Source organism: Copidosoma floridanum, unplaced genomic scaffold (genome assembly GCF_036245765.1).
Source record: "Copidosoma floridanum isolate Cflo_tuat_1 unplaced genomic scaffold, Cflo_Japanese_pri ptg000025l, whole genome shotgun sequence".
Classification (NCBI taxonomy): Eukaryota; Metazoa; Arthropoda; class Insecta; order Hymenoptera; family Encyrtidae; genus Copidosoma; species Copidosoma floridanum.
The window spans coordinates 7,073,556-7,096,598 of record NW_028321902.1 but is presented as its reverse complement, the minus strand read 5'-3'; the positions used below and the strand labels follow the sequence as shown (position 1 = coordinate 7,096,598).

Below are 23,043 nucleotides of genomic sequence, written 5' to 3'. Positions count from 1 at the left end.
TATACGCAAGTGTTTTTGCAATACCGATTTCCAACGAGATGCCTTTGCGGAACTTTCACAGAATTTCGAATCAAGTAATGATACGCGGAGGAGACAAAAATAGTGAAACTCCAAACTTTAACCCAAATATTTAATCATCTCGCATTTTGCCGATTTTCAGCAACAAAACTTAATATACCGATCAATCGATACAAAATACCGATAAAACAGGTGCGATTAGTCGCACTTGAACATATATATATATATATATATATATATATATATATTCCACAGCTCCCACGAACACGTACGGTATATGTTATGTGGAGCAGAATACTTGAAAAAAAAAAAAAAAAAAAAAAAAAAAAAACCCAAACTCGCGAGGCGTGGGCACTCGCTCTCCAAGCACGCGGAGTAAGTAGGAGGTGCTCACACACACACGGCTAAAAAAAAAGTCCTCCTTCCTCCTCTCTGCATATTTTGTATATACACACAAGTGCATGCATATGCACGAGGGGAGTCGAGAGCTGTGGCTATAAGCCCGAGCTTAGCAGTGCCGGACGAGGCTCTCCCCGAGGACCTGCAGATCGTCCGTCGACGATGGGGGAAACAATTGGCAGTTTATAGCCCAGGCCCGGGGGGCCTCTTACACATCGTACAATAATACCTCTCGCCCCCTCCCCCTCACTCTGCCGTAGTGTGTTATCGTTTATTAATACCCTATACACATTCATCGTTATCATCACTTTTGGGGGCACCGCTTTATCTGCAGGTACACCTGTAAGCACACACCACACCTGAGATTACACATGATCTCAAAGTTTGTTGATTTGTTTACAATACATATGTATATGCGTGTGTTTCGTTTCGAGGAGGAGGAGGAAGGAGGTACTTATAATACGTAGAGTAGAGTCCGGACCACCTGGGAGATACGTGCTGCAGCAGCTGTCCGTCTGCGGTATATAATACAAGTGCATGCCGAGAGGGAAAGAGAGCAAGGCACGCACGACGACAACAGCGTGAGAGCGAGATTCTTCCTCTCTTCGATATAACATCACTTGATCGTTTCTAAAGCAAGTAGGTACGTACACGTATATGCATGCAATATAGGCGTGTGTTTTAATTAATTGTGTTTTTCGGAGCAACTAATACTTCATCCTCCTCCTCCTCCTCCTCTTACTCTTTTTTTGCCTGACGTGCGATGGATATAATAATATCGCGCTCATTGCTTATTGGGGTCGGAGGGGAGACAGCATAAATTCCGGAATGTGTGTGTTTTCCTAAGGGCTAATTTTTGCATTCTTCGAACTTACATATTTATACATTTTCATTCAAAGTGAGATATAATACATGGTAATTTATCACAGGTATGTACGCTTGTTTTATATATTGTAACGGCGTTTTCTTTTCTCGCTGCCTACGTATATATGATGTACGTGTGTCGGGGGGGAACTGATTATTCTGCAGAAAAGAAAGAAAGAAAGAAAAAAAAAATTAATGAGATTAGGTATTCGCGACGGGCTGCTATAATTAATTTACTTCTTGGGACAGTGAGTATATATAACGGCTCTCGGGCGTATAACTGGCAGATATTGTGATAGACTAAATTTTATAATTTCAAAAATATATATGTATACCAATGGTCGTAGTGTTGTAGTTATCAGCTGTAGCAATGTATACTGATTGCCCCTATTTTTGTCATCAGCTGTCACCGGAGCCGAGCTCGTCGAATCCAACGTACAGCGGCACTGTATAAGCTACAGTATATATACAGCAGCAGCAGCAGCAGCAAAATAGGCACCAAAGAAACAAACAAAGCATAAACAAAATCTCAAGGATGGACAGCTCGGAGTACGAGATGGTGAGGAACATGACGTTGCTCTTCTTCTTCGAGCGGCTGATGGACAAGGGCGGCCCGAGGTCCCTCCACGATCTGAGCTGTCAGTTCGGCGCCAAGGGCTTCACGAAGGAAATGCGCCAGATAGCCGGTGGCTCGCAAAGTGGCCTCAAAAAGTTCCTCGCCCAGTACCCGGTGCTCTTCCGGATGGACGGCGACTACGTGGGCGTCAACGCCATGCAGGCCGAGGCCGAGGTGGAGGACGGCGCGAGTCCGGGTGTGAAGAAGCGCGACTACGCCCAGGAAGCCGTCGAGTACTTTTCGCACAAGCTGCTGCAGTACGGCGAGGGCACCGAGGTGCCCATCAAGAGCCTCCTCGGCCACAGGTCTCAGGCATCGCCCGAGGTTAGGCACATATCCGGACAGCACTTTCGGGAATTCAAGGACTTTCTCGCGAGGTACCCCGACGCCTTCGTCGTCATAGAGGACAACGTCGTGCTCAAGCAGTACGAGGGTGTCAAGGCCAAGCCTTTCAGAGAATTGGGTAGGTTCATATATATCAAGTAATTGCGTATACCCACACGGTAGTTGTTGAACGCTTACTAATCGTTTCGGTGTAGAGCCGGACGTATCCATGGACCCGGAGGTGACAGCGCGTCTGCTCGACTTCCTGGAGCATTGCATCGAGCAAAAGGGCGTGATTCTCGTGGATCAGCTGTTCGCCCAGGTGGTGGAGAGGTTCCCGGAGGGGGATGCAATGTTCAAGACCCAGCAGGATCTCTCGGCTTTCCTCAAGATGACTCCCGATGCTTTCCACGTGCAAAGCAATCTCGTGACATTTATCGGCAGGCCCAGGCAACAGCAGAAGGACAAATCAGCTGCATCGACCCCGAACGACCACCAACAGCCGAATGACAGGACTGCCAGGAACAGTAACAACAGCAGCAGACGAAGCAATCACGTCTCTCCCCGGCTGATGACCAACAACAGCAGCAGCTCCCAGCCCGAGAGCCTCACCTCGTCCAACAACAGTGCCTCGTCGACCCAGCCGAATTCGCTAACCTCGCCGCATGAGGTGCTCATTGTCAACAACATCAACAACAGTAACAACAGCTCGGTCTCGCCGCCCGTGAGTCTCCAGCAGCAGACCCTCAAGCAGAGGATCAACAGCCTGCTGATAAAAACCCTGGCTGAGAACACGGAGAGGGACAGGTCGCTGCAGAACGCCGTGATAGGCGAGGCCCTCAAGTCCAAGGTTTCCCAGCAGACGAAAGTCGTGGTCAGCGTAAAGGACTGCTCGGCCGTGGTCGACGAGCTCATGAACAACAGAAAGTCGATGGTCGACGGCAAGTGCGTCGTCTCGTTCGACTGCGAGGGGATCAACCTCGGGCTCAAGGGCAAGATCACCGTCATGCAAATAGGAACGATGAGCGGACAGGTCTACGTCTTTGATCTGATCACGTGTCCCAACATCGTTCAGTACGGTGGGCTGAGGAAGCTCCTCGAGAGCGACGCGGTCGTCAAGGTGCGCGCAAGTTACTTTTTTTTTTAAATCGACCCACGTGGAATGTTGTATGTGTACAACTCCTCGTTTCAGGTGATGCACGACTGCAGGAACGACAGTGTCACTCTGTTCTACCAGTACGGGATCACCCTCGCCAACGTCTTTGATACACAGGTGAGTTTATCGCCAAATTGCTCGCTACAATTGTATAAGCTAATTTTGTCTTTGACTCTGTGTTTTTTTTTTTTTTTTTTTTTTTTTTCAGGCGGCTCACAGTGTCATAGAATACCAAAACACCGGCAAGCCGGTCTACAAGGTGAAAAACGCCACGCTGAATACTCTATGCGAGTTTTACGGGGCGCCGTGCAATATGCTCAAGGAGCAGGTGAAAAACATATACCGGCGGGATCAGCGCTACTGGGCCCGGAGGCCGCTCACCCGGGACATGATAGCCTACGCGAGCAGCGACGTGCAAAGCCTAGTGCCGCTCATCTACAACGCCATGGCCAAGTGAGTCGATCGTTATTGCAGCTTGCTCGTGCAGGGATACATTTATTTGGAAAAACTCATATTTTTGCTTCGACAGATCGATTAAGCCAGAGATGCAGAAGCTGTTCGCGGAGCTGTGCGAAGAGCAGGTGCTGATGCACGTAAATCCAACGGAGGTGAAGACGCGGAAGAAGCAGCGTAAGATCGAGACCGAAGTGGCCGATCTGCGCAGGAAGATGGACGAGAGCGTGGGACGGACCATTGTGCTAAGCAACCGGGAGATCCGGCTGCTGCGCTACCTCGAGCTGACCAAAGAGGAGAAAGACAAGCTCAAGGGTAGCTACAAGGTCGCGAAGAAGCTCGAAAAGCTCGAGAGCATGGGCCAGGACAGGAACGAGAACAGCAGTGGCGAGGATGACGACGAGAACGAAAAGACCGAGGAGACCGAGTTCCCGAGTTTGGACAGCTACACATCCGAGAACTCGCACTCGGGTATTTTCATAATTGCTGACAATACTCTTTTTGAAAAGAAAAGGACAAAAGTAATTTGAGATACCTCTTGTTTGGATAGGGGGAGTCATGTCGCCGCGCAATCTCGAGCCACCGAGTCTGACGGAATCGATGCAGATGGTGGACGAGATCCTGGAGGATGGCTCGATGGACGGGTTCGAGAAGATCGAGCGCCTCGAGGCCATACTGTCGGCGGTGACGGGCACAACCAACGACCACGACAGCACTCGATCGTCGCCCACAAAGTGTCCGTGCATGTGCCAAGCAGCTGGTAACAATAGGGCCCAGCAGCAACGTAAGGAGACCGCCTGCCAGACCCTCAGCACCGGGGACATAGTCATCACGAGGATATTCTTCACCGAAGAGGAAGAGGAGCGCGAGAGACTGCTCAATTCGCCGAAGTAGCTGCATGGATGGTGTTACTTTTTGTTGCCTGATTTTTTTATTGTTTTTTTATTTCTCCGTTTTATTAACGAACCATTTTGTACATTTATTTATGCAACCGATGACAACGTTCCCTTCTAGCGGGGCTAATCGTGTGTGTGTGTGTGTGTGTTTATCCTGTTTCCGAACGTACGAAACGGTGCTGTTATAGAAAAGCGAAACGAGAAGGATTTTGTTCCCCGCGTTGAGAGAAGAATACATGGTGATATCCTAATCTATCACGCATAATTACTTTTTGTCATTGGACTGATTCTTGTCAGTCGAATGCTATTTATCGTATTCATGATAAAAATTGTGCTGAAATCCAATCAAAACGCGAAACTGGATTTTTATGTATTTTATAAAAATTGTTGATAATTTTTTTGTTGGAAGCAATCGTGACGACATTAATTGGATACCTTTGCGATCGGATAGATAGATATTGTACATTGAGAGAGAGAAATTCACAGACATATGATATGCGTACGTTGAGCGATGAAACCGTAACTTTTATCGAGAATGCGTGTGATTACCTGTGAAGATGATACTTTACGAATGGTATAGAATTTTCGGTTTTTTATATTTCTCTTGAAATAATTTATGATCGTTACAACGTAGAGTTTTGAAGGATTTTATAAAAATGGGTTATTGCGGGCGTTGTGCAAAAGGAGACTAATTTTTGCATTAATTAATAAATACCTAAGCGTTGGTAATAACTGCCGTATACGTAATTATTTAGACGATTGATTTCGGGTACTATTTACACACTAACAATAACGAACTGTATTTGTATCATAAGCAATTGAACAGTTGATGATGAAATTTAGTGTATTAACGTACCTAATATCATGAATTTTTTCAACCATTTAGACAATTTTTTGCATTGTCATTAATGAAAAATTTATTTACTTGGTGCTTGGGTTTCGAAAACTAAAAATCACTTGGGAAATGTGGAAATCGTTCGATCGCGGTTAAAAAAAAAAAAAAAAAAATTACAATTCACGTTGCCAGATAGTTGTAGAAATTATAAATGCAATTAATAAGGAAAAATTTTTTTGGCCATATAAAAAAAAGCTTCTGAAGCATGTATATTATTGATATAATGTTTTGTACAGACTAGAATGTAGTGATTGCCTTATACGATTATTCAAACCGCCTCGATTCGAAAGGTTTTTGTTTCATATGAATCATTTGCCTCTGTGTAATGTAAAACGTCAAATTTCTTACAAATCTGCCAATTGAAAGAAAATCCATGATAACATGTAAGAAGAGAGTCAGACCATAGTTTTAGTTTACTTTGCGCTTTTAAAAAAAAAATTTTTAATCTCGTAACATTGGTTGATGCAACCAACGACCTAGCAATATAATGTAAATAATATTAACGAGACAATTTTTGAGACAAGACGTATAACGTAGAGAAAAAAATTCAATTTGTAATATAATATTTAAAAAACATGGCTTTATATCAAATCTGGGCATATACAGTAACATAGAAATATTTACACAATGTTATATATAGCGTTAATTTATATACCGGAAAAAATTGTGAAATAAACATATTTTTAACAATGTAACTGTCTCATCATTTTAGATGTTCTTTTTTGCTCGATACTAAATCTCACACGGTTGATGAGCTTTTTTATCAGAATTATTTAACCATCCTTGTCCCTACTGAAACGCTTACATTTTCGTAAGAATCACACGCGCAACGCTTGGATGAAAAAATCTTAAATTATGTGACTAATAGTTTACAAAAAAAAAAACTCAATTACTTTATCTTTTCCTCAGCAGTCCACTTTTGGAAGCACTAAATGTAAACTCATTACACAACTCGTTCGTGATAGAATCTCATCATTTCTTGACTCATATTTATACCAGCAGCTAATGCGACGATGTAAATGAGCATTGTTACTGGCATCGCTGCTTGCAGTATTGTATTTGTATTTTGAAGAATTTCTACACCTGAAAATTAGTGCTAATGTAGCAAATGTCATTTTTTATCAACACAAGTAGGTATACATCACTCACTTGCATATCCTAAAAATGTTATGTAAATGTAGTAGCTTACAGCTATAAGCCAGAAGGTGTTACCCACAAAACGTGAAAAGAAGTAGTCATGACCAATTAAAACTAAAAGAAAAAACATTATTGCTCAAGAGTATGTGACAAAATTGCAGTCCATTTTGTACGCTATAAATAAAACTTACTGTTATACAAAAAGAGTTGTACAAAGTGCAAGATAACCAAAGGGGGAAAAAATGCATTCAAGTGTATATCGAATGCATAGCCCCACTCTACATCTTGAGAATGATCTATGCGTAAGTATTTGTTTGTGATCACCCTAAAATTCATTATTTTTAAATTATTTCCATTTTTATAATGGCTATACTGTAGGTGGAAACATAATTTACCAAGAAACGGTAGCCACCAAAATTCCCATTCCGATGCAGTCAACAAATATAACATACAAAAGAAATTTTGTAAACTGGATGAATCCAAGTCCCAAGACAATGGCAAATCCAATTGATGACACACAGAGCCAAAGAGCTAGCAAGACTAAAAAAGCTGGGTCATCTCTGGCAAACTGAGATTTCGTTTCTGAAATGAAGATGAAAATAGTACTATTTTTTTTCTCGACATTTAAGACAATTGCAGTGTTACGTGATGCTTACGTTTTCTACTTTTGAAGTTTCTGTATACTTTTTGTGGTGATGTGAATAAATAAATCATCTGCCAACTTGCAAACTCAAAGTCCATCTGGTCAAACTTGAGGAGCTTTCTTAAATATTTGTAAAATTTGGTGGTTGCTCCAAAGCAATCTTGCCTGAAAAATAAACGGCACAATTAATTGGATAAAAAAAAAAAAATAGTTTTATAAATGTTTACCTGTATGTCACTGGCATTGGTAAAGATGAGCTGGACGACCTAACGGATAGAGGCGAAGCGCAACGGCTCATGGGAGGCGACGTGGAGTACTTCATTATTCCCTGGTATCTTCACAAAAAACTCAGTGAACGCACAAAACCTTTAATACAGATTACAATCGGCAAACACGACACGAATACGATAACACAAGTTGAGGTTAAAAATCATTATTTTTTTTATGCTTCAAATTTCGTCATTGAAAAGTATTATTTAACAACTGAGTACTTATTATCACTGCAAATTCAACACAATCAATGCATCAAAATTAGAAAGAAAAAGCATCATGAACTAAGATGAATGAAATGTAAACATGGTAACGCAGCAGAGAACATCACTTTTGCTGATGACAGTGCCGTGACTGATTCACCATTTGTGAGATATATATATGTATATATGGTATACGATGTTATTATTTATTGTATTTTGATTGGCTTGTTATAATATTATAGTTTGAAATGTATAACATTTTTTTTGCAAACTAAATGACAAACTCAATTTTCTCGAAACAACATATATTTAATTCGGTATTATTAATTTGTACAGTTTTTCGCATGAAATCATATATAAACAAGATAAATTACTTTGAAAAATTATTTTAGTTAAAAAAAAAGTCTTATAAGCCACAATCACAATTTTTTAGACTTCATCTCTGTAATGATCTGCCTGATGCCAGGCATCCAAGAACTGCAAACTGAGGCATTACTCATCATGAGCGAAACGTGGAGCTGATCTGCTTTTTCCACCTCACCTTCCCTTAGGGCTGCAAAGACAGTAAAACAGCAGTCATTAACAAAAATTTCTGAAATATACACCAACAGAACATTTACAAAATACCTTTAGAAACTTCCAACAGTTTCCGATGCACAACTTTGTTAAGTTTATCCTCGTTCCACATGGTCTCCATCCTATCTATTCTCTTTTTGATTTCACCACTCCTATCAGAGTTGAGCTGCTCCATGGCATGGCACAAATTATCAAGGGTATCCTTCAGTGCTTCTTCTTTGTCAATTTCAACGTCTGAATCCTCATCCCTAGCTTTTGTTGGTGCCACAAGTGGCTTGTGCGGAGCTGTCGTCAAACTTCCTACACCCACAGGTGGTGGCATGTTAACCATCGGAGGCATGTTTTGATCTTTGGTAGGACAAGCTGCTAGTTCCGTAGGTTTAGAGTTCAGTGGGAATGCCACCCTCTTGTTCATCAGCCTCTTTTTCGGCGTTCCAGTGCTGGAATTTTGTGATGCGGCCGCTAGAGCCCAGGCTGGTGGATCATTCCAGCCAGAATCGTGGGACGTTGGTAATTTTTTTTGCATCGAAACTGCATCTGATGGAAAACCACATATGGAAACAATAGTTTTCAAATGAATATTTTGATTCAAACAATGACTTACTCTCGCTGTTTTCTTCCATATTTATAAACCACAGTTTGAAATCTCGATGTTTATTTTTAAAAGCTTTTAATACATTTTTCTTACCACACACTAAAAAATTAGAGTAACAACTTTAGTAATTAGTATATTGTGGGAAAGCCTGCTATAACAACGAAGAAATGATATATCACCATCTGTGAATTTTGACAGTATATATATGTCATATAGTTTACATCGGAGAGCAGACGACATAGCAGAAAGAAAGCAAGTGCGTTCATCCATCTCATATAAAATAAAAAGCACCAATTCAAAAAAGCTGACACATATACTGTTTTGAACAATAAATAAAGCTAAAAATGAAGTAAATAATCATACCGGTTTATCATTAAAAATAATGTATAAAAAAAAGTCGAGCTGGTAATTTCTGCACACTGGTTTTTTAACGTTATAAGTACAGCGAGAAATAAGTACACACCAACGAAATCGCGATCACGCGAGCGCACCTTATGTGAGATTAAGACAGCGATGGGATATAGTTCCGGCCAGATTTGGGAATTCTCTAGGACCCAACCTCTCTGACGTGGGAAATCACTAGATCAAAAAAAATTTAGTACCGAAGGTGACGCGCGAGATTCAAATAAGGTCCAATAACACAAGCATCCATCACCTGATGACCCGGGGCGCTCACTGGCCACTCTTTTAAATAAACAATTATTAATAAATAACACAAGCGCCTATCACCTATTGACCCAGGGCGCCTACTAGCCACTCTTTTAAATAAATAATTATTAATAACACCAGCGCCTATCACCCAATAACCCGGGGCGCTTACTGGCAACTCTGTTAAATAAATTATTATTAGTAAATAACACAAGCGCCTATCACCTGATGACCCGGGGCGCTTACTGGCAACTCTGTAACATAAATAATTATTAGTAAATAACACAAGCGCCTATCACCTGATGACCCACGGCGCTTACTAGCCACTCTTTTAAATAAATAATTATTAATAACACAAGCGCCTATCACCCAATGACCCGGGGCGCTTACTGGCCACTCTTTTAAATAATTAATTATTAATAAATAACACAAGCGCCTATCACCTGATGACCCGGGGCGCTTACTAGCCACTCTTTTAAATAAATAATTATTAATAACACAAGCGCCTATCACCCAATGACCCGGGGCGCTTACTGGCCACTCTTTTAAATAAATAATTATTAGTAAATAACACAAGCGCCTATCACCTGATGACCCGGGGCGCTTACTGGCCACTCTTTTAAATAAATAATTATTGATAACACAAGCGCTTATCACCTAAATACCCGGGGCGCTTACTGGCCATTCTGTTAAATAATCAATTAATAATAACACAAGCGCCTATCACCTAATGACCCAGGGCGCTTACTAGCTACTATTGAATAATAAATTATCAAGTAATTACAAGAGCGCCAATTAAAAATATCTTTGTCGTACTAGATGGGCAATCAAAATTGTGATATAATTAATGTGTTATCGATCAACTTTTTATCATTTAATAGTGTTGCAAACAAGTGTCCTGGATCCTCAGGAAGAAGGTGCTTGACATACTTATGAATAATTATTTATTTACTAGATTTGCAATTAGCGCCCCAGGTAATACGGTGATAGGCGCTTGTGTTATTTATTAATAATTGTTTATTTAACAGAGTGGCCAGTAAGCGCCCCGAGTATTTAGGTGATAAGCGCTTGTGTTATTAATAATTATTTATTTAAAAGAGTGGCCAGTAAGCGCCCCGGGTCACCAGTTGATAGGCGCTTGTGTTATTTACTAATAATTATTTATGTTACAGAGTTGCCAGTAAGCGCCCCGGGTCATCAGGTGATAGGCGCTTGTGTTATTTATTAATAATTAATTATTTAAAAGAGTGGCCAGTAAGCGCCCCGGGTCATTGGGTGATAGGCGCTTGTGTTATTAATAATTATTTATTTAAAAGAGTGGCTAGTAAGCGCCGTGGGTCATCAGGTGATAGGCGCTTGTGTTATTTACTAATAATTATTTATGTTACAGAGTTGCCAGTAAGCGCCCCGGGTCATCAGGTGATAGGCGCTTGTGTTATTTACTAATAATTATTTATGTTACAGAGTTGCCAGTAAGCGCCCCGGGTCATCAGGTGATAGGCGCTTGTGTTATTTATTAATAATTATTTATTTAAAAGAGTGGCCAGTAAGCGCCCTGGGTCATCAGGTGATGGATGCTTGTGTTATTGGACCTTATTTGAATCTCGCGCGTCACCTTTGGTACTAATTTTTTTTTGATCTAGTGATTTCCCACGTCAGAGAGGTTGGGTCCTAGAGAATTCCCAAATCTGGCCGGAACTATATCCCATCGCTGGATTAAGATGAGATCAAGCATTTGGCACGTTTTTCTCGCCTAAAAGACGCAACGAAAATGTTAGCAAGAGAAAGAAGAAGCTTTTATCGAGAAAGAAACGCTGATGCGCAAACTGTCATCTCAGGTTCTCTTAATTCTCTCGAGTAATAAAGAGGGGCGCTAACGAAAATAAAAATAAACTTATTTGCTGGTGCCTCTGTTCGACGCAATTCGGACGTTATAGTTAATTGTTCACGCACGTCCAAGTCGATGGGCTGCAGCAGGAAAAACCGTGATATTTTTCTCCATGACTTTTAGGATTGTTTGGAGTATTTTTCGGAATGAGAAAAAAGTTGATGGTGATGGACACAGAGAATTCTATGGGATGGAGTTCAAGGAATTGGCTGTGATTTGATTAGTGTTGATCTTTATACATCGTTGTTAAAAGCCCGATTATTTATGCAGGGGATGTTATTCATCGTACAAGTTGATTTTGTCAAGTCATCAGTGATTTTTAATTATTTTCTCATCCACACGTGTAAGTACAAATGTGCAAGAGTTTATAATTTACACTGCACAAAACATTCATTTCCTAACATCACCAATGTATGTACCCAATATTGTTCAACAGAGCTAATTTTAGACTTGTTAAATTTCCAATTTTGTAAACATATATGGCATTCCAAATATAGTCGGTATCCAAGCTTATACATGTATTTTTTGGCTAAGGTCACTTTTAATTTTGTTTTTCTAGCACATCAAGATTGAAGATTAATGATCAGCCATGCCTGGAAAAATCAAAGTAAAGATCCTGGCAGGCAGGAACCTGCCAGTGATGGATCGTTCAGCCGATACCACGGATGCATACGTGGAGGTGAAATTTGGCAATACAACATACAAGACTGACGTGTGCAGAAAATCGCTGAATCCTCAGTGGAATTCCGAGTGGTACAAGTTTGAGGTTGAGGATGCAGAGTTGCAGGATGAGCCACTGCAGATCAGACTAATGGATCATGACACTTATTCGGCCAATGATGCCATTGGCAAGGTTTATATCAATTTACATCCATTATTACTGCCGGGTGTTCCTCCACCAGTTAAGAATATTTGGACGTTGGAAGCTTCTATGAATACCAGTATGACTTCTCAAGGAGGTAAATATATTTTTCACCAAATTTTCACTTTGTATCTTAATCTTAAATGTTACTGATTTATTTTTCCAGGGTCAGTTATGACTGGTTGGCTTCCAGTGTTTGACACAATGCACGGGATAAGGGGAGAAGTCAACATTATTGTCAAAGTAGACTTATTTTGTGATTTCAACAAATTCAAGCAATCTTCGTGTGGGGTTACGTTTTTTCACTGTAAGCTTGAAATTTTTCACTGTAAATTTTTTTCATTCGCTTGTAAGACAATATATATAAGTAGTTGAGATGCATAATTTTGTTCAAAGCTTCTATTGTGCCACATGGGTATCACGCCCAGGTAATACATGGGTTCATAGAAGAACTTGTTGTAAGCGATGACCCGGAATACAAATGGATCGATAAAATAAGAACCCCAAGAGCGTCAAATGAAGCGCGACAAATGTTGTTTATGAAGATAAGTAATGAGGTGCAAAGAAAAATTGGTCTCAAAGCTTTGGATCTCGGAGGGAACGCCGTCATAGGGTAAGACGTCAGAAAATATTGAAAAATAGATGCACATTTGCGAAAATACTGAAAGTTATTGTATTTCAGGTACATTCAAAATTTAGATCTCGAGGGAGAATCTGGAGTCGTTGCCAGAGGCATTGGCACCGTCGTCACACTTCTCAAGCTTCACGATTTTTCGACTCTCCCGAACGAAGCGACCGCAGCAGAAGAGTACGTTTTTAAATTTTCAAATCAATAACATTACTTTTTAAAATTATTATTGCTTAAAAAAACTATTGTCGATTTACATTCTTTTTGAAATAGTAAATCCATTACGTAATCTATGCAGGCTCTAAATACTCTTTATATTGGTGATTGGGTAAAGCACGACTACAAAATTATATTTCTTGTTTGCTTTCGCCCCTACTTAACAACCTCGCATGTCACTGACCTCCCGATTAATAAAATTAAAAAAATGTTTTACTAAAACTAAAACGAACGGCCTCAATCAGGCTTGATTCGTCGAGTGTAAAAACTAACAGAGCACTACCATCCTCCGATTGTTCAGAGTCAGAGAGCAGTCCCCGCTTGCCACCTCGACACCCGCATCATCCTCAACATCACCATCACCACCATTACAACCACCACCACAACCATCACCACTCCAGCAATCTCGCTCCTGTAAACAATAACAACAATGGCAACGGTACCACGGCCCCCCAAACGATCCTCGGCAACAAATTCCCCCTGTACGGTGACAACGTCCCCCTGCAACCCATCACGCCGTTGAAACTCGTCGAAGCCAAGAGCATCCCACCGCGCCAGCCGTCCGTCCAATCTTGGACGAGCGCGCGCCGCAACTTGGACTCGAGCTTGTCACTAGCCGACGATTTCCTCGAGCTCGAGATCCAGCCTCAGGCTGTCGGTCGGTTCTCCCGTGGCTTTAGGAACCTGAAACACCTGGCCAAGCGCGGCAGGTCCAAGACAGACTCGCTCGACGAAGAGAGCGACCTCGAGAGCTCTTGGTCCAGCACGTGGTCCATCGGCTCGGACTCGGCACGCTCGTCTTCCATGTCCGACTTTCAGCTGACGTCCATGAGGAAGAAAAGATTCACGCACAGGAAGCAGACTGGCGAGAGTATGGCCGCTATGCTCATCAGGTCCGTCCACGTGGGCGGTGGACTGCCTCTCGACATCGTCAAGGTAGGTATTCAATATGCCAATGTGCAATGTGCCAAGTAGCCGATGAAATATTTTTTTTTCTTTTCCTAAAGGAGGATCGAGAGACACCGACTCCGTCGCCGGATAATTTTATAGATGGGGACGACTTGGTACTCGGGGTCTTGCCGATCACTGAGAAAAGCGAGGAAGACGAAGAGCCTCTGGTAGAGGTAGCGAAAGAAGCTCCTGACGAGAAGGAGAGCAAGACCCTTCTGGTGAGCTACAGCAAACTGAAGGTGCCGGAGGAAGAGACGGAGGCACCGATTCCCATGATCTCGTCCTCGGAGTCGGATACCTCGAGTTCAGAGGAGGAGGAAGAGGACGAGCCCTCGGAATCAAGTACTAATTACAATATACTCGACGACACGCTGTCCCTTTTAGATCCTAGCTCGTCCCCCGAGCCTGACAGCTGCGAGCCGATGAACACGCCGTTGCTGCTGAGTTTACTTGCTTCTTCCTCGCGTATGATACTTTTTATGGCTGTCTTTTTTTTCTTTATTATACTGCTATTTCATTTCGTTCCTGTCTTTTTTTTTCTCTTCCTAGTTGATGGATAAACTTTTCTTTTTTTTTTACTTTTGCAAAGGCGGAACGAAATGGTTACATTATTGATGGAAACAGGCTGTTTGCTTCTAGAATTAGTTGACGACTTTCCGTTGGATTTTGCGTGTTTTTCAAGTACACACAAGCTTTGCTTTTCCTTATACATGCGTAGAATATTGTAGATTGGTCAACTTTTTGTTTGGAAAATATATCTAGAGACTGGCACGTTTGGATTCCTCGATAATGTGCTCCATAGCCGTATGCCCCTTTTTCTCTCGGTACTTTTCTAAAAACGATATTTACCCATTTTCCAGAACAAGCACCCAACGAAGCAGCAACTACGGAAGAAATAACTCGACTGATCGAAGAGGCCGCAACAGACAATAACCAGCTGGTCAGAGGAAAAGAAGAAACTTTCGTACTGATAGACATCGGAAAAAGCTCAGAGCCACAAGCACCCCCGCCACCGTCAGCCAAAGCGCGCCTGCTCTCGATAGACGACATGCTCTCCTCTGAATTCTCCTCTGATGTCGACTCCGACCTGCCCGTGAGCGCCATCCCCAACGACTATCGCTTGAAGCGAAACAGAAAACACACCTCGCCTTCCAAGGTCCCCAAAATCGTGCAGAAACATCTACCAGAACCTTCAACTTTATCACTAGCGGCTGTACCGAAAATCGCAACTGAAAAGTCGAAAGCCGTCAGCCCGGAAAAGTCACCCAAGAGCGTCGGCCTCAAGTCCCCGAGGCACCGGCTGCACAAGCAACTGTCCATCGTACAGGCGGATGACGAGGACCTTTCGGAATCCTCGGAAGAGGAGTACATGCCGAAGAAGCGCCCGCCCCCCTTGAAACTCCCGGAGATAGTACCGTCGAGTAGCTTGGATGACGACCACCACGCGACTAGTCGGGAACTATCGGTGCCGAGTCCGACGATCGATCCGCGATCAAAGTCCCCCCGCCGAGTGGAGCGCACCGACACCGTCATCTACAAAGGACCGAAAGAAAAAAACGCGGAGCAACCGCTATCGCCGGTCTCACCTACCGGTCGCGACACCAACCACCTCAAGGTGCCGAGCGTTAACCTAAAGGACATTGTACCGAAAAGCCCCTTCCCGGTCGCCGTCGAGTCCAAAAGCGCGTTCATCTTCCCGGAGGATAACGAGGTAGCCGAGATGCTGGCCCGCAAGTTTCGCCAGTCGTGCATGCTCGAGCTCATCCGGACGATAGACACGCGCATGCTGGCGCACCACCACTCGGAGTCGACTCGCCGGCGCAAGCACCTCGCCCTGGTCAAGAACAACAACCAGACGCCCTCGCCCGACTCGAGCCGGCACCACCAACAGCCGAGACGTCGATCCCGCTCCAGATCCCCGGAGTCGTCCTCGTCGCCCCGGCACCACCACTACCATCACCATCACTCGCCGCACTCGTCCTCCCTGCACCACCCCGGCAGGAGCCACCACGAGTCCTCCGAGAGCATAGCCGAGCGCCCGCCCCGTAGTCCCAGTCTCGAGCCCATGGCCGAACCGCTCAGAGCCCTCGCCCAAGCCAAGCCCGACAACCACCACCACCACCACGTCAGTCACGCGATACCCCCCGCCGAGAGCGACTCCCTAGAGATGCATGCGCTGCGCTCCCGCGAGAGCTTTAAAAGCCCTGGCCGACCCGTAGTTACCTCCACGTCAGCTCCCATCTCTTCTACCACCGCCACTAACGCAAATGCACCCAGTAACGAGACTAATGTAACGACTGACTCGGCTAACAATGTGTGCGTGCTGTCCCGTACACCGTCCACTCGTAGGCAGCAGGTCCAGCCAGTCCAGTCTCAGGACAGCCAAGCTACCACCTCGGCCAGTCCGACTGGCGGTCAGGCTCAGCAGCAGCAGCCGCACGCCAAGGCCACCCAGTCGCCGAAAAACCCACCGGGGATTCCCCTGCATCGCAGGTCCAGCGACTCGGACCTCAGCATCACGCCCAAAGGTTGGTTTCTCTCTATACATATATATTTTTTTTTTTTTTTCTTCCACACGACTTTTTCTCATGCACCGATAATTTTTCTCTTCTTTGCTCCGTTTGTCTCATCTATCTATTGTTGTTCGTCACAAGAGTCATTCGGTACAGAAAGTGAAAGAGAAAAATCATTCGTGCATTGCAAAAAGTTCAATTCTACCCAGCAGATAATGATAATAATAATAATAATATTTGTACATGAACACGAGTAAAATGCATATGATATATTATGTGCAAACTTATAAGTACGTGCATTCTCCTTATGTGCGTTTCTTTTTGTTTTTTCTGTTACATTCGCGTTGTTTGCATACCAGCAGGATTTTATAAGTTCTTTCGCGAACGTGAGTACCAGCATAAGAAACGACCCTCGAATTGATGTTTTCATTTTTCGTCGTCCCAAACCACACTAACATCGCTCATTTTTCTTTTTCAATTAATGTTTGATTGATTGATTTTTTTTTTCTTCATTCTAACAAGTGCCATTATGAGTCATGCCAAAGGGGAGATTTTTTGGTTTTTTTCTTTTTTATTTGTCAAATAACGTAATAAATGTTATCGTTCATAACACACCCACGTACATCAGTTTCACGATCATTCACGCGTAATAATTTAAATGAGCGTGACATTAAAAGGTAACATTAAATTGAACATTGTAGATAAAAGTTTAATGAAGAAGGGCAGATCCTTCCGACTTCGATCGGGTCGAGGCTACGGTTCGAAATCGATGCTCAGCGACAAGAGTTCAGGTGCACCTCATGACGGTATTACACCCCCCGACCCTTTGTTTACTCTGTTGTCCTATGTATATACAGCAAACAAATCAAGTTAATCGGCTGCTCGTTGCTTTATCGTCGGGACCCGTTTTATTTTTATTTGTGTTTACAAGAGCAAGGGAATGAAAGAGAGCTTTTTCTTTCGGCAGGATAGCTTATTGGTTGATACTTACGCTCTCCCATTTTCGATTCTTATCGAAGTTAAATTGCATTTGTCATTGTTAAATTGAACTTTGACATACCCTCGATTTATCAACCATATATGGCTTATAAATTATTCAAGGTGTAAATTGATTTACTTTGAGTTTTTTTTTTTTTTTTTTTTGTATCAGCACGAATTTTTAAATTCCCATGATTTATTGTTATGATGGTTCGAGTTATCTATTATTTCTCAATTTTCAACAAGAAAAATCTGTGACTGTCATTGATGTATGCACAAGAGGACCATTCAAGCTACCATTTTTACTTCAACGTTTGATGAGATAACCCACATAGAATTTCCTATGAACATAGTTTTTGTATGTTTACTATTCCATTATATGTCTACAAAGTTATGCGAACGAAAACACTTTTTTACAGAACAACAGTCGTGTACCAACTATTCAAGTTAATTGTTTCAACTTTTTTACACTGTAAACATATCCTATTTTTATGTATGTACACGTGTGTATCAACATATTTTGATTTTTTTTTTTTTCAAGTCTTTGTCAAATGTTCTCATGATGTTTTCTTACTGCGAATGTAAAAACCTACAAGCCACCAAAAACCACTACTATATAAGTAAACACGTACTACTTTAACTAAAAATACACGTATCAATAGTTTTTCGTAACAAATAAAGTCCCCACCTAATATGTGACACATAAGTGTACGTTACCACACCGAATGTTAAATCCAGTGACCTTCAAAAAATAAAGTAATTAACAAATTTGAACATTCCGCACGTTCCTTTTTTTTTGTTTTTTTTTTTTTCTAAAAATTCAAAGTGCATCCTACCCCCTCTCCCCAAATCCTTTACTTCTCGGACGCCGATCAAAGGCGACCCGAGATAAAAGGCCAGTTCTCTCTAAATTAAAGACAAAAAGAAGCATGTATACGTAAAGGTAGCGCGTGTCCGCCTGTCTATGTGTACGTACATGTAAAGACGTCAACGAAGAAAAAAAAGGAAAAAAAAAAAAATAAATAAAAAAAACCTGTAGGAAACTCGTTGACGGGCAGCGATCGCTCGGCCGGTGGTTACTTGAAGCCCTCGAGTGCCGGGGTCGTGCGGACGATGAATCAAGAGGCCCTCGAGATGCTCGAGTACCCGTTCATAACGATGCAACAGTACCCGCCCGGCTTTGTCCTCCACATAGGTGAGCTTTTTTTTTCTTTCCGTTTCTCCCCTGACCCGCCCCACAAAATCCCCGATGCGAAAAATAATCTTTTGTACGTTTTTTTTTTTTGTCAATTAAAAAAAAAAAAAAAAAAAAAGGTGGATACGTGAGCGCGAGGTCGGTCAAGCTGTTGGAGCGCATCAGCAACTTGGAAGAGCCCGAGGGCCGTGACTCCTGGTGGACGGAGATACGGATGGAGGTGCGCTCGCACGCGCGCGCCCTGGCCTGCAACGTCGTGATCGGTTACCGCGAGGAGACCAGCATCAGGTAATTTGTAGGCAAACCAAACTAGTACGTATAACCGGAGGGGTCAAACGGTCCCGTTGTAGCGAGGACGTGTGCGTGTTGAGCGGTACCGGGACGGCTGCGGTGATAAACCTCCACAGTACGGGCCAGGACCAGGACAACGTGCTGATAACCCACGTCCAGGGACAGATGACGGCCTCGATGGATTCGGACAAGTTGGCCGGCGCGGTGGCTCCTGAGAAGCGCAGCGGGCCAAAGGACGCGTCCGAGGTTGCGAGCGTGGTCACCGCGAATTCCGTCTCCAACAGCCAGCAGTTGCCGATTTGTATGCCAGCTTCGGCTGCCGATCCGGCGACCAGATCGGCCAAGCAGCGACACACCTCCGAGAGCAACGAGCACGAGCCCGTTTATCCGCTCAACTGTGGCGTTTGTCATTTGCCGTACAACAAGAGCAGCATGAAGTTCCAGGTGGGTCCCTATGGTTTTTGCTCGGAACATAGGTAGAGCTGTAACTTTTACGAAATGATGATAATTGTGTGTAATTTTGAGAATTACAATTACAATTCAAACACCTCATGAAAGAGTCACGGTTATATTTAAACACCAGGTGAGCGTGTCAAAGTGCGCCATGTGCCGGCGAGCCAAGGTCCCGGACGTCCTGATGTCGACCGTCGAGCTGCCCGACAGCATCCCGATGACGGGTCGAGGTTCCCTGATGCAGGCGACGGTCTGCCGCCCGAAGAAGGACCTTCGCGGTGAACTCAACGCCAAAGAGATCTCGGACTGCCTGCCCTTCCTCGAGTACGAGCTCTACAGCCTGCTGATCAACAAACTCCGGGTGCGCGGCATGAACGCGGCCTTTGGTCTCCGGGTGCAGGTGTCGATCGGCGAGCGCTTCGTCATCGGCATGGCCGTAGGCACGGCCGTCTACTTGACGGCTCTGCCGCCACCCTCGATGCCACAAATAGCCACGGACTCGCTCAACAACGAGGGTAAGGTTTCCGAGATGCAGAGGAGCCTCGTCGACGCTGTCAAGAAGAACATGGAGTTCTACCAGCTCAAGCCTCTGCCGGTTGGTGGTGCCTTCGTAAAATACTTTTTATAAAATTCAATCTCTCTCTTTTATATCCAGTCTTGTTTGTTGTTTGACCGCTATATAAGGACGTGGAAAACGGGCGCTCGATGTCGGACACGGACGAGTCGGAGGAGGAACTCCCGGAGTTGGATCTCGGCCTTGGCATGAAGGACGTGTGCGTGCTAGAGGTGGACGACGTCGAGGACATGGACCGTATCAATTTGCTGATTGACGAGAGGCCGCCAAACGATTTCCACGTGGTGAACACGGAGACGATACCGGGGCTCGAGGATCTCGAAATCGTTCGCAACCTCCAGATGTTCATACAGGTGCGTTGTCGGTCACGACCAAAGTGTCAACTCGATTATTCAATTTGTCGCTGTTCTATCAGGTCTCGCGAGCAAAAATCCCAGCAGGCCAGGCCACGTCGATGCCGTCCAAATACTTTGCCAAACTGCTCCAGACGGTGTACTACAAACTGAGGCGTATGGTGCCGTGTGCGCTGTGCGATTTTCAGTTCAAGATCATCATGCCCGAGCAGGACGAGATCCAGTTGACTCTCGTCGGTATGGCCCTTGGCCTTGGCGAGCCGACCCGGTTCAACAAGTACCGCAGGCGACTGCTTTCCCACTCCCAGAGCAAGGATCAGGTCAAAAAAATCCACGACGACGGTGACATGATATTCAGCCTTGACGAGGATCAAGCTGAGAGTCAGGTCGCAACGCAAAGTGTACAGTCGTCGACGTTTGGCATGGGCTTGGTGCACAAGCCTCGACCGCGCTCGCCTCTCAGGCTCAAGCATACGACGTACAGGCACAAACACGTGCCGCTGAAGGAAAGGTACGGGGTCGACATTACTCCTCTGTCTTATCTGCCTGGGGGGAGGATCGAGAGGTACTTGGGCAACTTGAACTTCTTCTTCATCAGGGAATCCAACTCCATTCGAGAGGTAAGTTTTGTTTGAATTTATCGTGATTTATCGAACCGTAATGTGTTATTTGAATTTTTCCAGAGCGGGGGTCTCAGTGGCTTTATTCACAATTTCGTCACCGAAGTGCTGGCAATAGTTCGTGCACACATCACTGCACTTGGTGGCAACGCGATGGTCGCTTTTTTCATGAACCAGTGTGTCTTGCTGCATAGTCCTCATAAAAATCAGGTACGTTTACGATCTTTGAAATGAACGAATTTTTAGGAGCGGAGAAATATCACTGTTTTAATTGGTGGCGTTTTCTTTGTCTTTTTTTTACAGGGTCAGTGCCTGATAAACGTGGGCGGGGATGTGGTGAGCGTGTCGTACTTTGGCAACGACAAACAAGCCCAACCACAGCAGCAGCAGCAACAATCCATGTCAAGTGCGACTACGACGGGGGTCAGTTGCTGACCACAACTGCCACCAAACTCCGCGCCCCCTTAGCCCAAGCTTGGTTTCCGAGCTTTTAAAATTTTCGAGCCGTGAATCAATCGTAATCTTAGTAATTTGTATGGACTTTTTTTTTTTTTTTTTTTTTTTTTACTGATCTTGGATTTGGCGAAAGAACGAATCTCAGTGCTCCCAAAGATAATTGTTCGTTTAAAGCCGAAGCATCTGTAAATCACAAGGTAATTTTTATTGTCTACTTTTGTATACGTGTTGAAAAACAGTTACGAGAAAATGATGGTATTCGGACATGGTCCTGTTGCACGTTGTAAAAATGTGTGAGCGCACAAATATCGAACCAGTCAAAGTAAATCAAGAAAAGCTTACTCCTAATCGTGGATGTGCACGTTTATTGAATTTTTAATAGTTATTCAGCATCCAAACCAATTGCTGTTCAACTATTAGGAACAATTATTTGCGTAAGAAAAATGTCAAAAACAAGGATTATCTTTGCTAATATTTTCAAAAAGTTTTAACTTTGCAGCATCTCTCCTGCATATACGTACAATTCAGAAAAAGTGCGTCAACTGTTCCCAGCAAATTTTTTTTTTCATGCATGTATATTTTAGGTAGCGGCTTTGAAAGCTCCTGTGCAAGACACACCCCATAATCAAACAAATAATTAATTCATGTGTTCATTGAATAACTTGTCGTTCATCCCTCTTTATCGACATACAGTGACAATGTTTTCTGACTCGTCGTTTAAATATACTGAAATAACAATCAAATATTCGAAACATCCATATGTGAGTATTCCGTAAGGATGCCTCCTGTTACAAGAATCCATACCTTGTTGGCAGGTACTTATCAAACAGTTTAGTCTCCCTGAAAAACGCCCAATCTCCTCACCGGCAAGGCTGGCGCTTTGTGCCGTAGCATCTCGGATCAGCTAAGCTTATAATTTTCCTAAACTAATGATTATACAGTACTTACTGCTGTTTCGCACTCCGCTCAGGCTTTTTACACCTGTGGGACAAGGGGGGACTCGAAACCACCCTGAAGGAAAATTCAGGAAATAAATGCGCTCCGAAACAACCAGTGTCTGCTTAGTACAATTTTTTCCAACAAAAAAAAAAAAAAAAAAAAAAATTCTTGACCTCTAGAATATAGGCTTATTGTGTTATTATTGAAATCAAAAGTCAATGTTGCATAATTACTCATAACTTTACAAAATTTTCTCAAATAGCAAAGCAATACGAACAAAGTAAAAGCAAAACAATTGCCGCGACGCTTCCTTTTTAATGATCAAAGTTCGATACTAGACTACGCACGACTAGTACAATCACATCTAAAATGCATTTATTACACGTACGTGTATTGTATTGGGTTTTCATCTCAGAAAGTACACGCATAAAAA

General features: G+C 43.3%; 4 protein-coding genes across 6 annotated transcripts; 2 read left to right on the top strand and 2 right to left on the bottom strand.

The window, feature by feature from the left end:
- Window positions 1–516: 516 nt before the first annotated feature.
- egl (Egl_like_exo domain-containing protein) lies at window positions 517–6,311 on the top strand. 3 transcript variants are annotated; one of them, XM_014360063.2, is made up of 8 exons: window positions 517–759; window positions 852–1,056; window positions 1,685–2,360; window positions 2,437–3,341; window positions 3,414–3,494; window positions 3,586–3,830; window positions 3,907–4,301; window positions 4,381–6,311. In XM_014360063.2, the coding sequence occupies exons 3-8, from the start codon at window positions 1,817–1,819 to the stop codon at window positions 4,722–4,724; spliced, it is 2,514 nt and encodes an 837-aa protein (XP_014215549.2). In that variant the 5' UTR covers window positions 517–759; window positions 852–1,056; window positions 1,685–1,816; the 3' UTR covers window positions 4,725–6,311. The 3 variants fall into 3 exon arrangements, with proteins under 3 accessions (XP_014215549.2, XP_014215546.2, XP_014215550.2); XM_014360060.2 differs by having other exon boundaries at window positions 852–1,060; XM_014360064.2 differs by lacking the exons at window positions 517–759; window positions 852–1,056 and adding an exon at window positions 1,309–1,346.
- Unc50 (Unc50 RNA binding protein) lies at window positions 6,012–8,010 on the bottom strand. The gene is made up of 6 exons (XM_014360065.2): window positions 7,629–8,010; window positions 7,415–7,566; window positions 7,154–7,340; window positions 6,950–7,083; window positions 6,771–6,872; window positions 6,012–6,704 (listed from the first exon to the last, which is right to left on the bottom strand). Exons 1-6 carry the CDS (start codon window positions 7,721–7,723, stop codon window positions 6,565–6,567), a joined length of 810 nt encoding a protein of 269 aa, XP_014215551.2. The 5' UTR covers window positions 7,724–8,010; the 3' UTR covers window positions 6,012–6,564.
- A 185-nt stretch (window positions 8,011–8,195) lies between these two features.
- On the bottom strand, window positions 8,196–9,211 carry LOC106644520 (steroid receptor RNA activator 1). The gene is made up of 3 exons (XM_014360066.2): window positions 9,055–9,211; window positions 8,502–8,987; window positions 8,196–8,427 (listed from the first exon to the last, which is right to left on the bottom strand). The coding sequence occupies exons 1-3, from the start codon at window positions 9,071–9,073 to the stop codon at window positions 8,294–8,296; spliced, it is 639 nt and encodes a 212-aa protein (XP_014215552.2). The 5' UTR covers window positions 9,074–9,211; the 3' UTR covers window positions 8,196–8,293.
- A 2,333-nt stretch (window positions 9,212–11,544) lies between these two features.
- LOC106644517 (uncharacterized) lies at window positions 11,545–21,775 on the top strand. The gene is made up of 16 exons (XM_089595575.1): window positions 11,545–11,924; window positions 12,141–12,540; window positions 12,610–12,750; window positions 12,840–13,056; window positions 13,126–13,251; window positions 13,533–14,223; window positions 14,295–14,703; window positions 15,099–16,766; window positions 18,769–18,924; window positions 19,044–19,212; window positions 19,275–19,659; window positions 19,799–20,263; window positions 20,353–20,595; window positions 20,658–21,215; window positions 21,279–21,425; window positions 21,519–21,775. Exons 2-16 carry the CDS (start codon window positions 12,171–12,173, stop codon window positions 21,648–21,650), a joined length of 5,877 nt encoding a protein of 1,958 aa, XP_089451701.1. The 5' UTR covers window positions 11,545–11,924; window positions 12,141–12,170; the 3' UTR covers window positions 21,651–21,775.
- The last annotated feature ends 1,268 nt before the right edge of the window (window positions 21,776–23,043 follow it).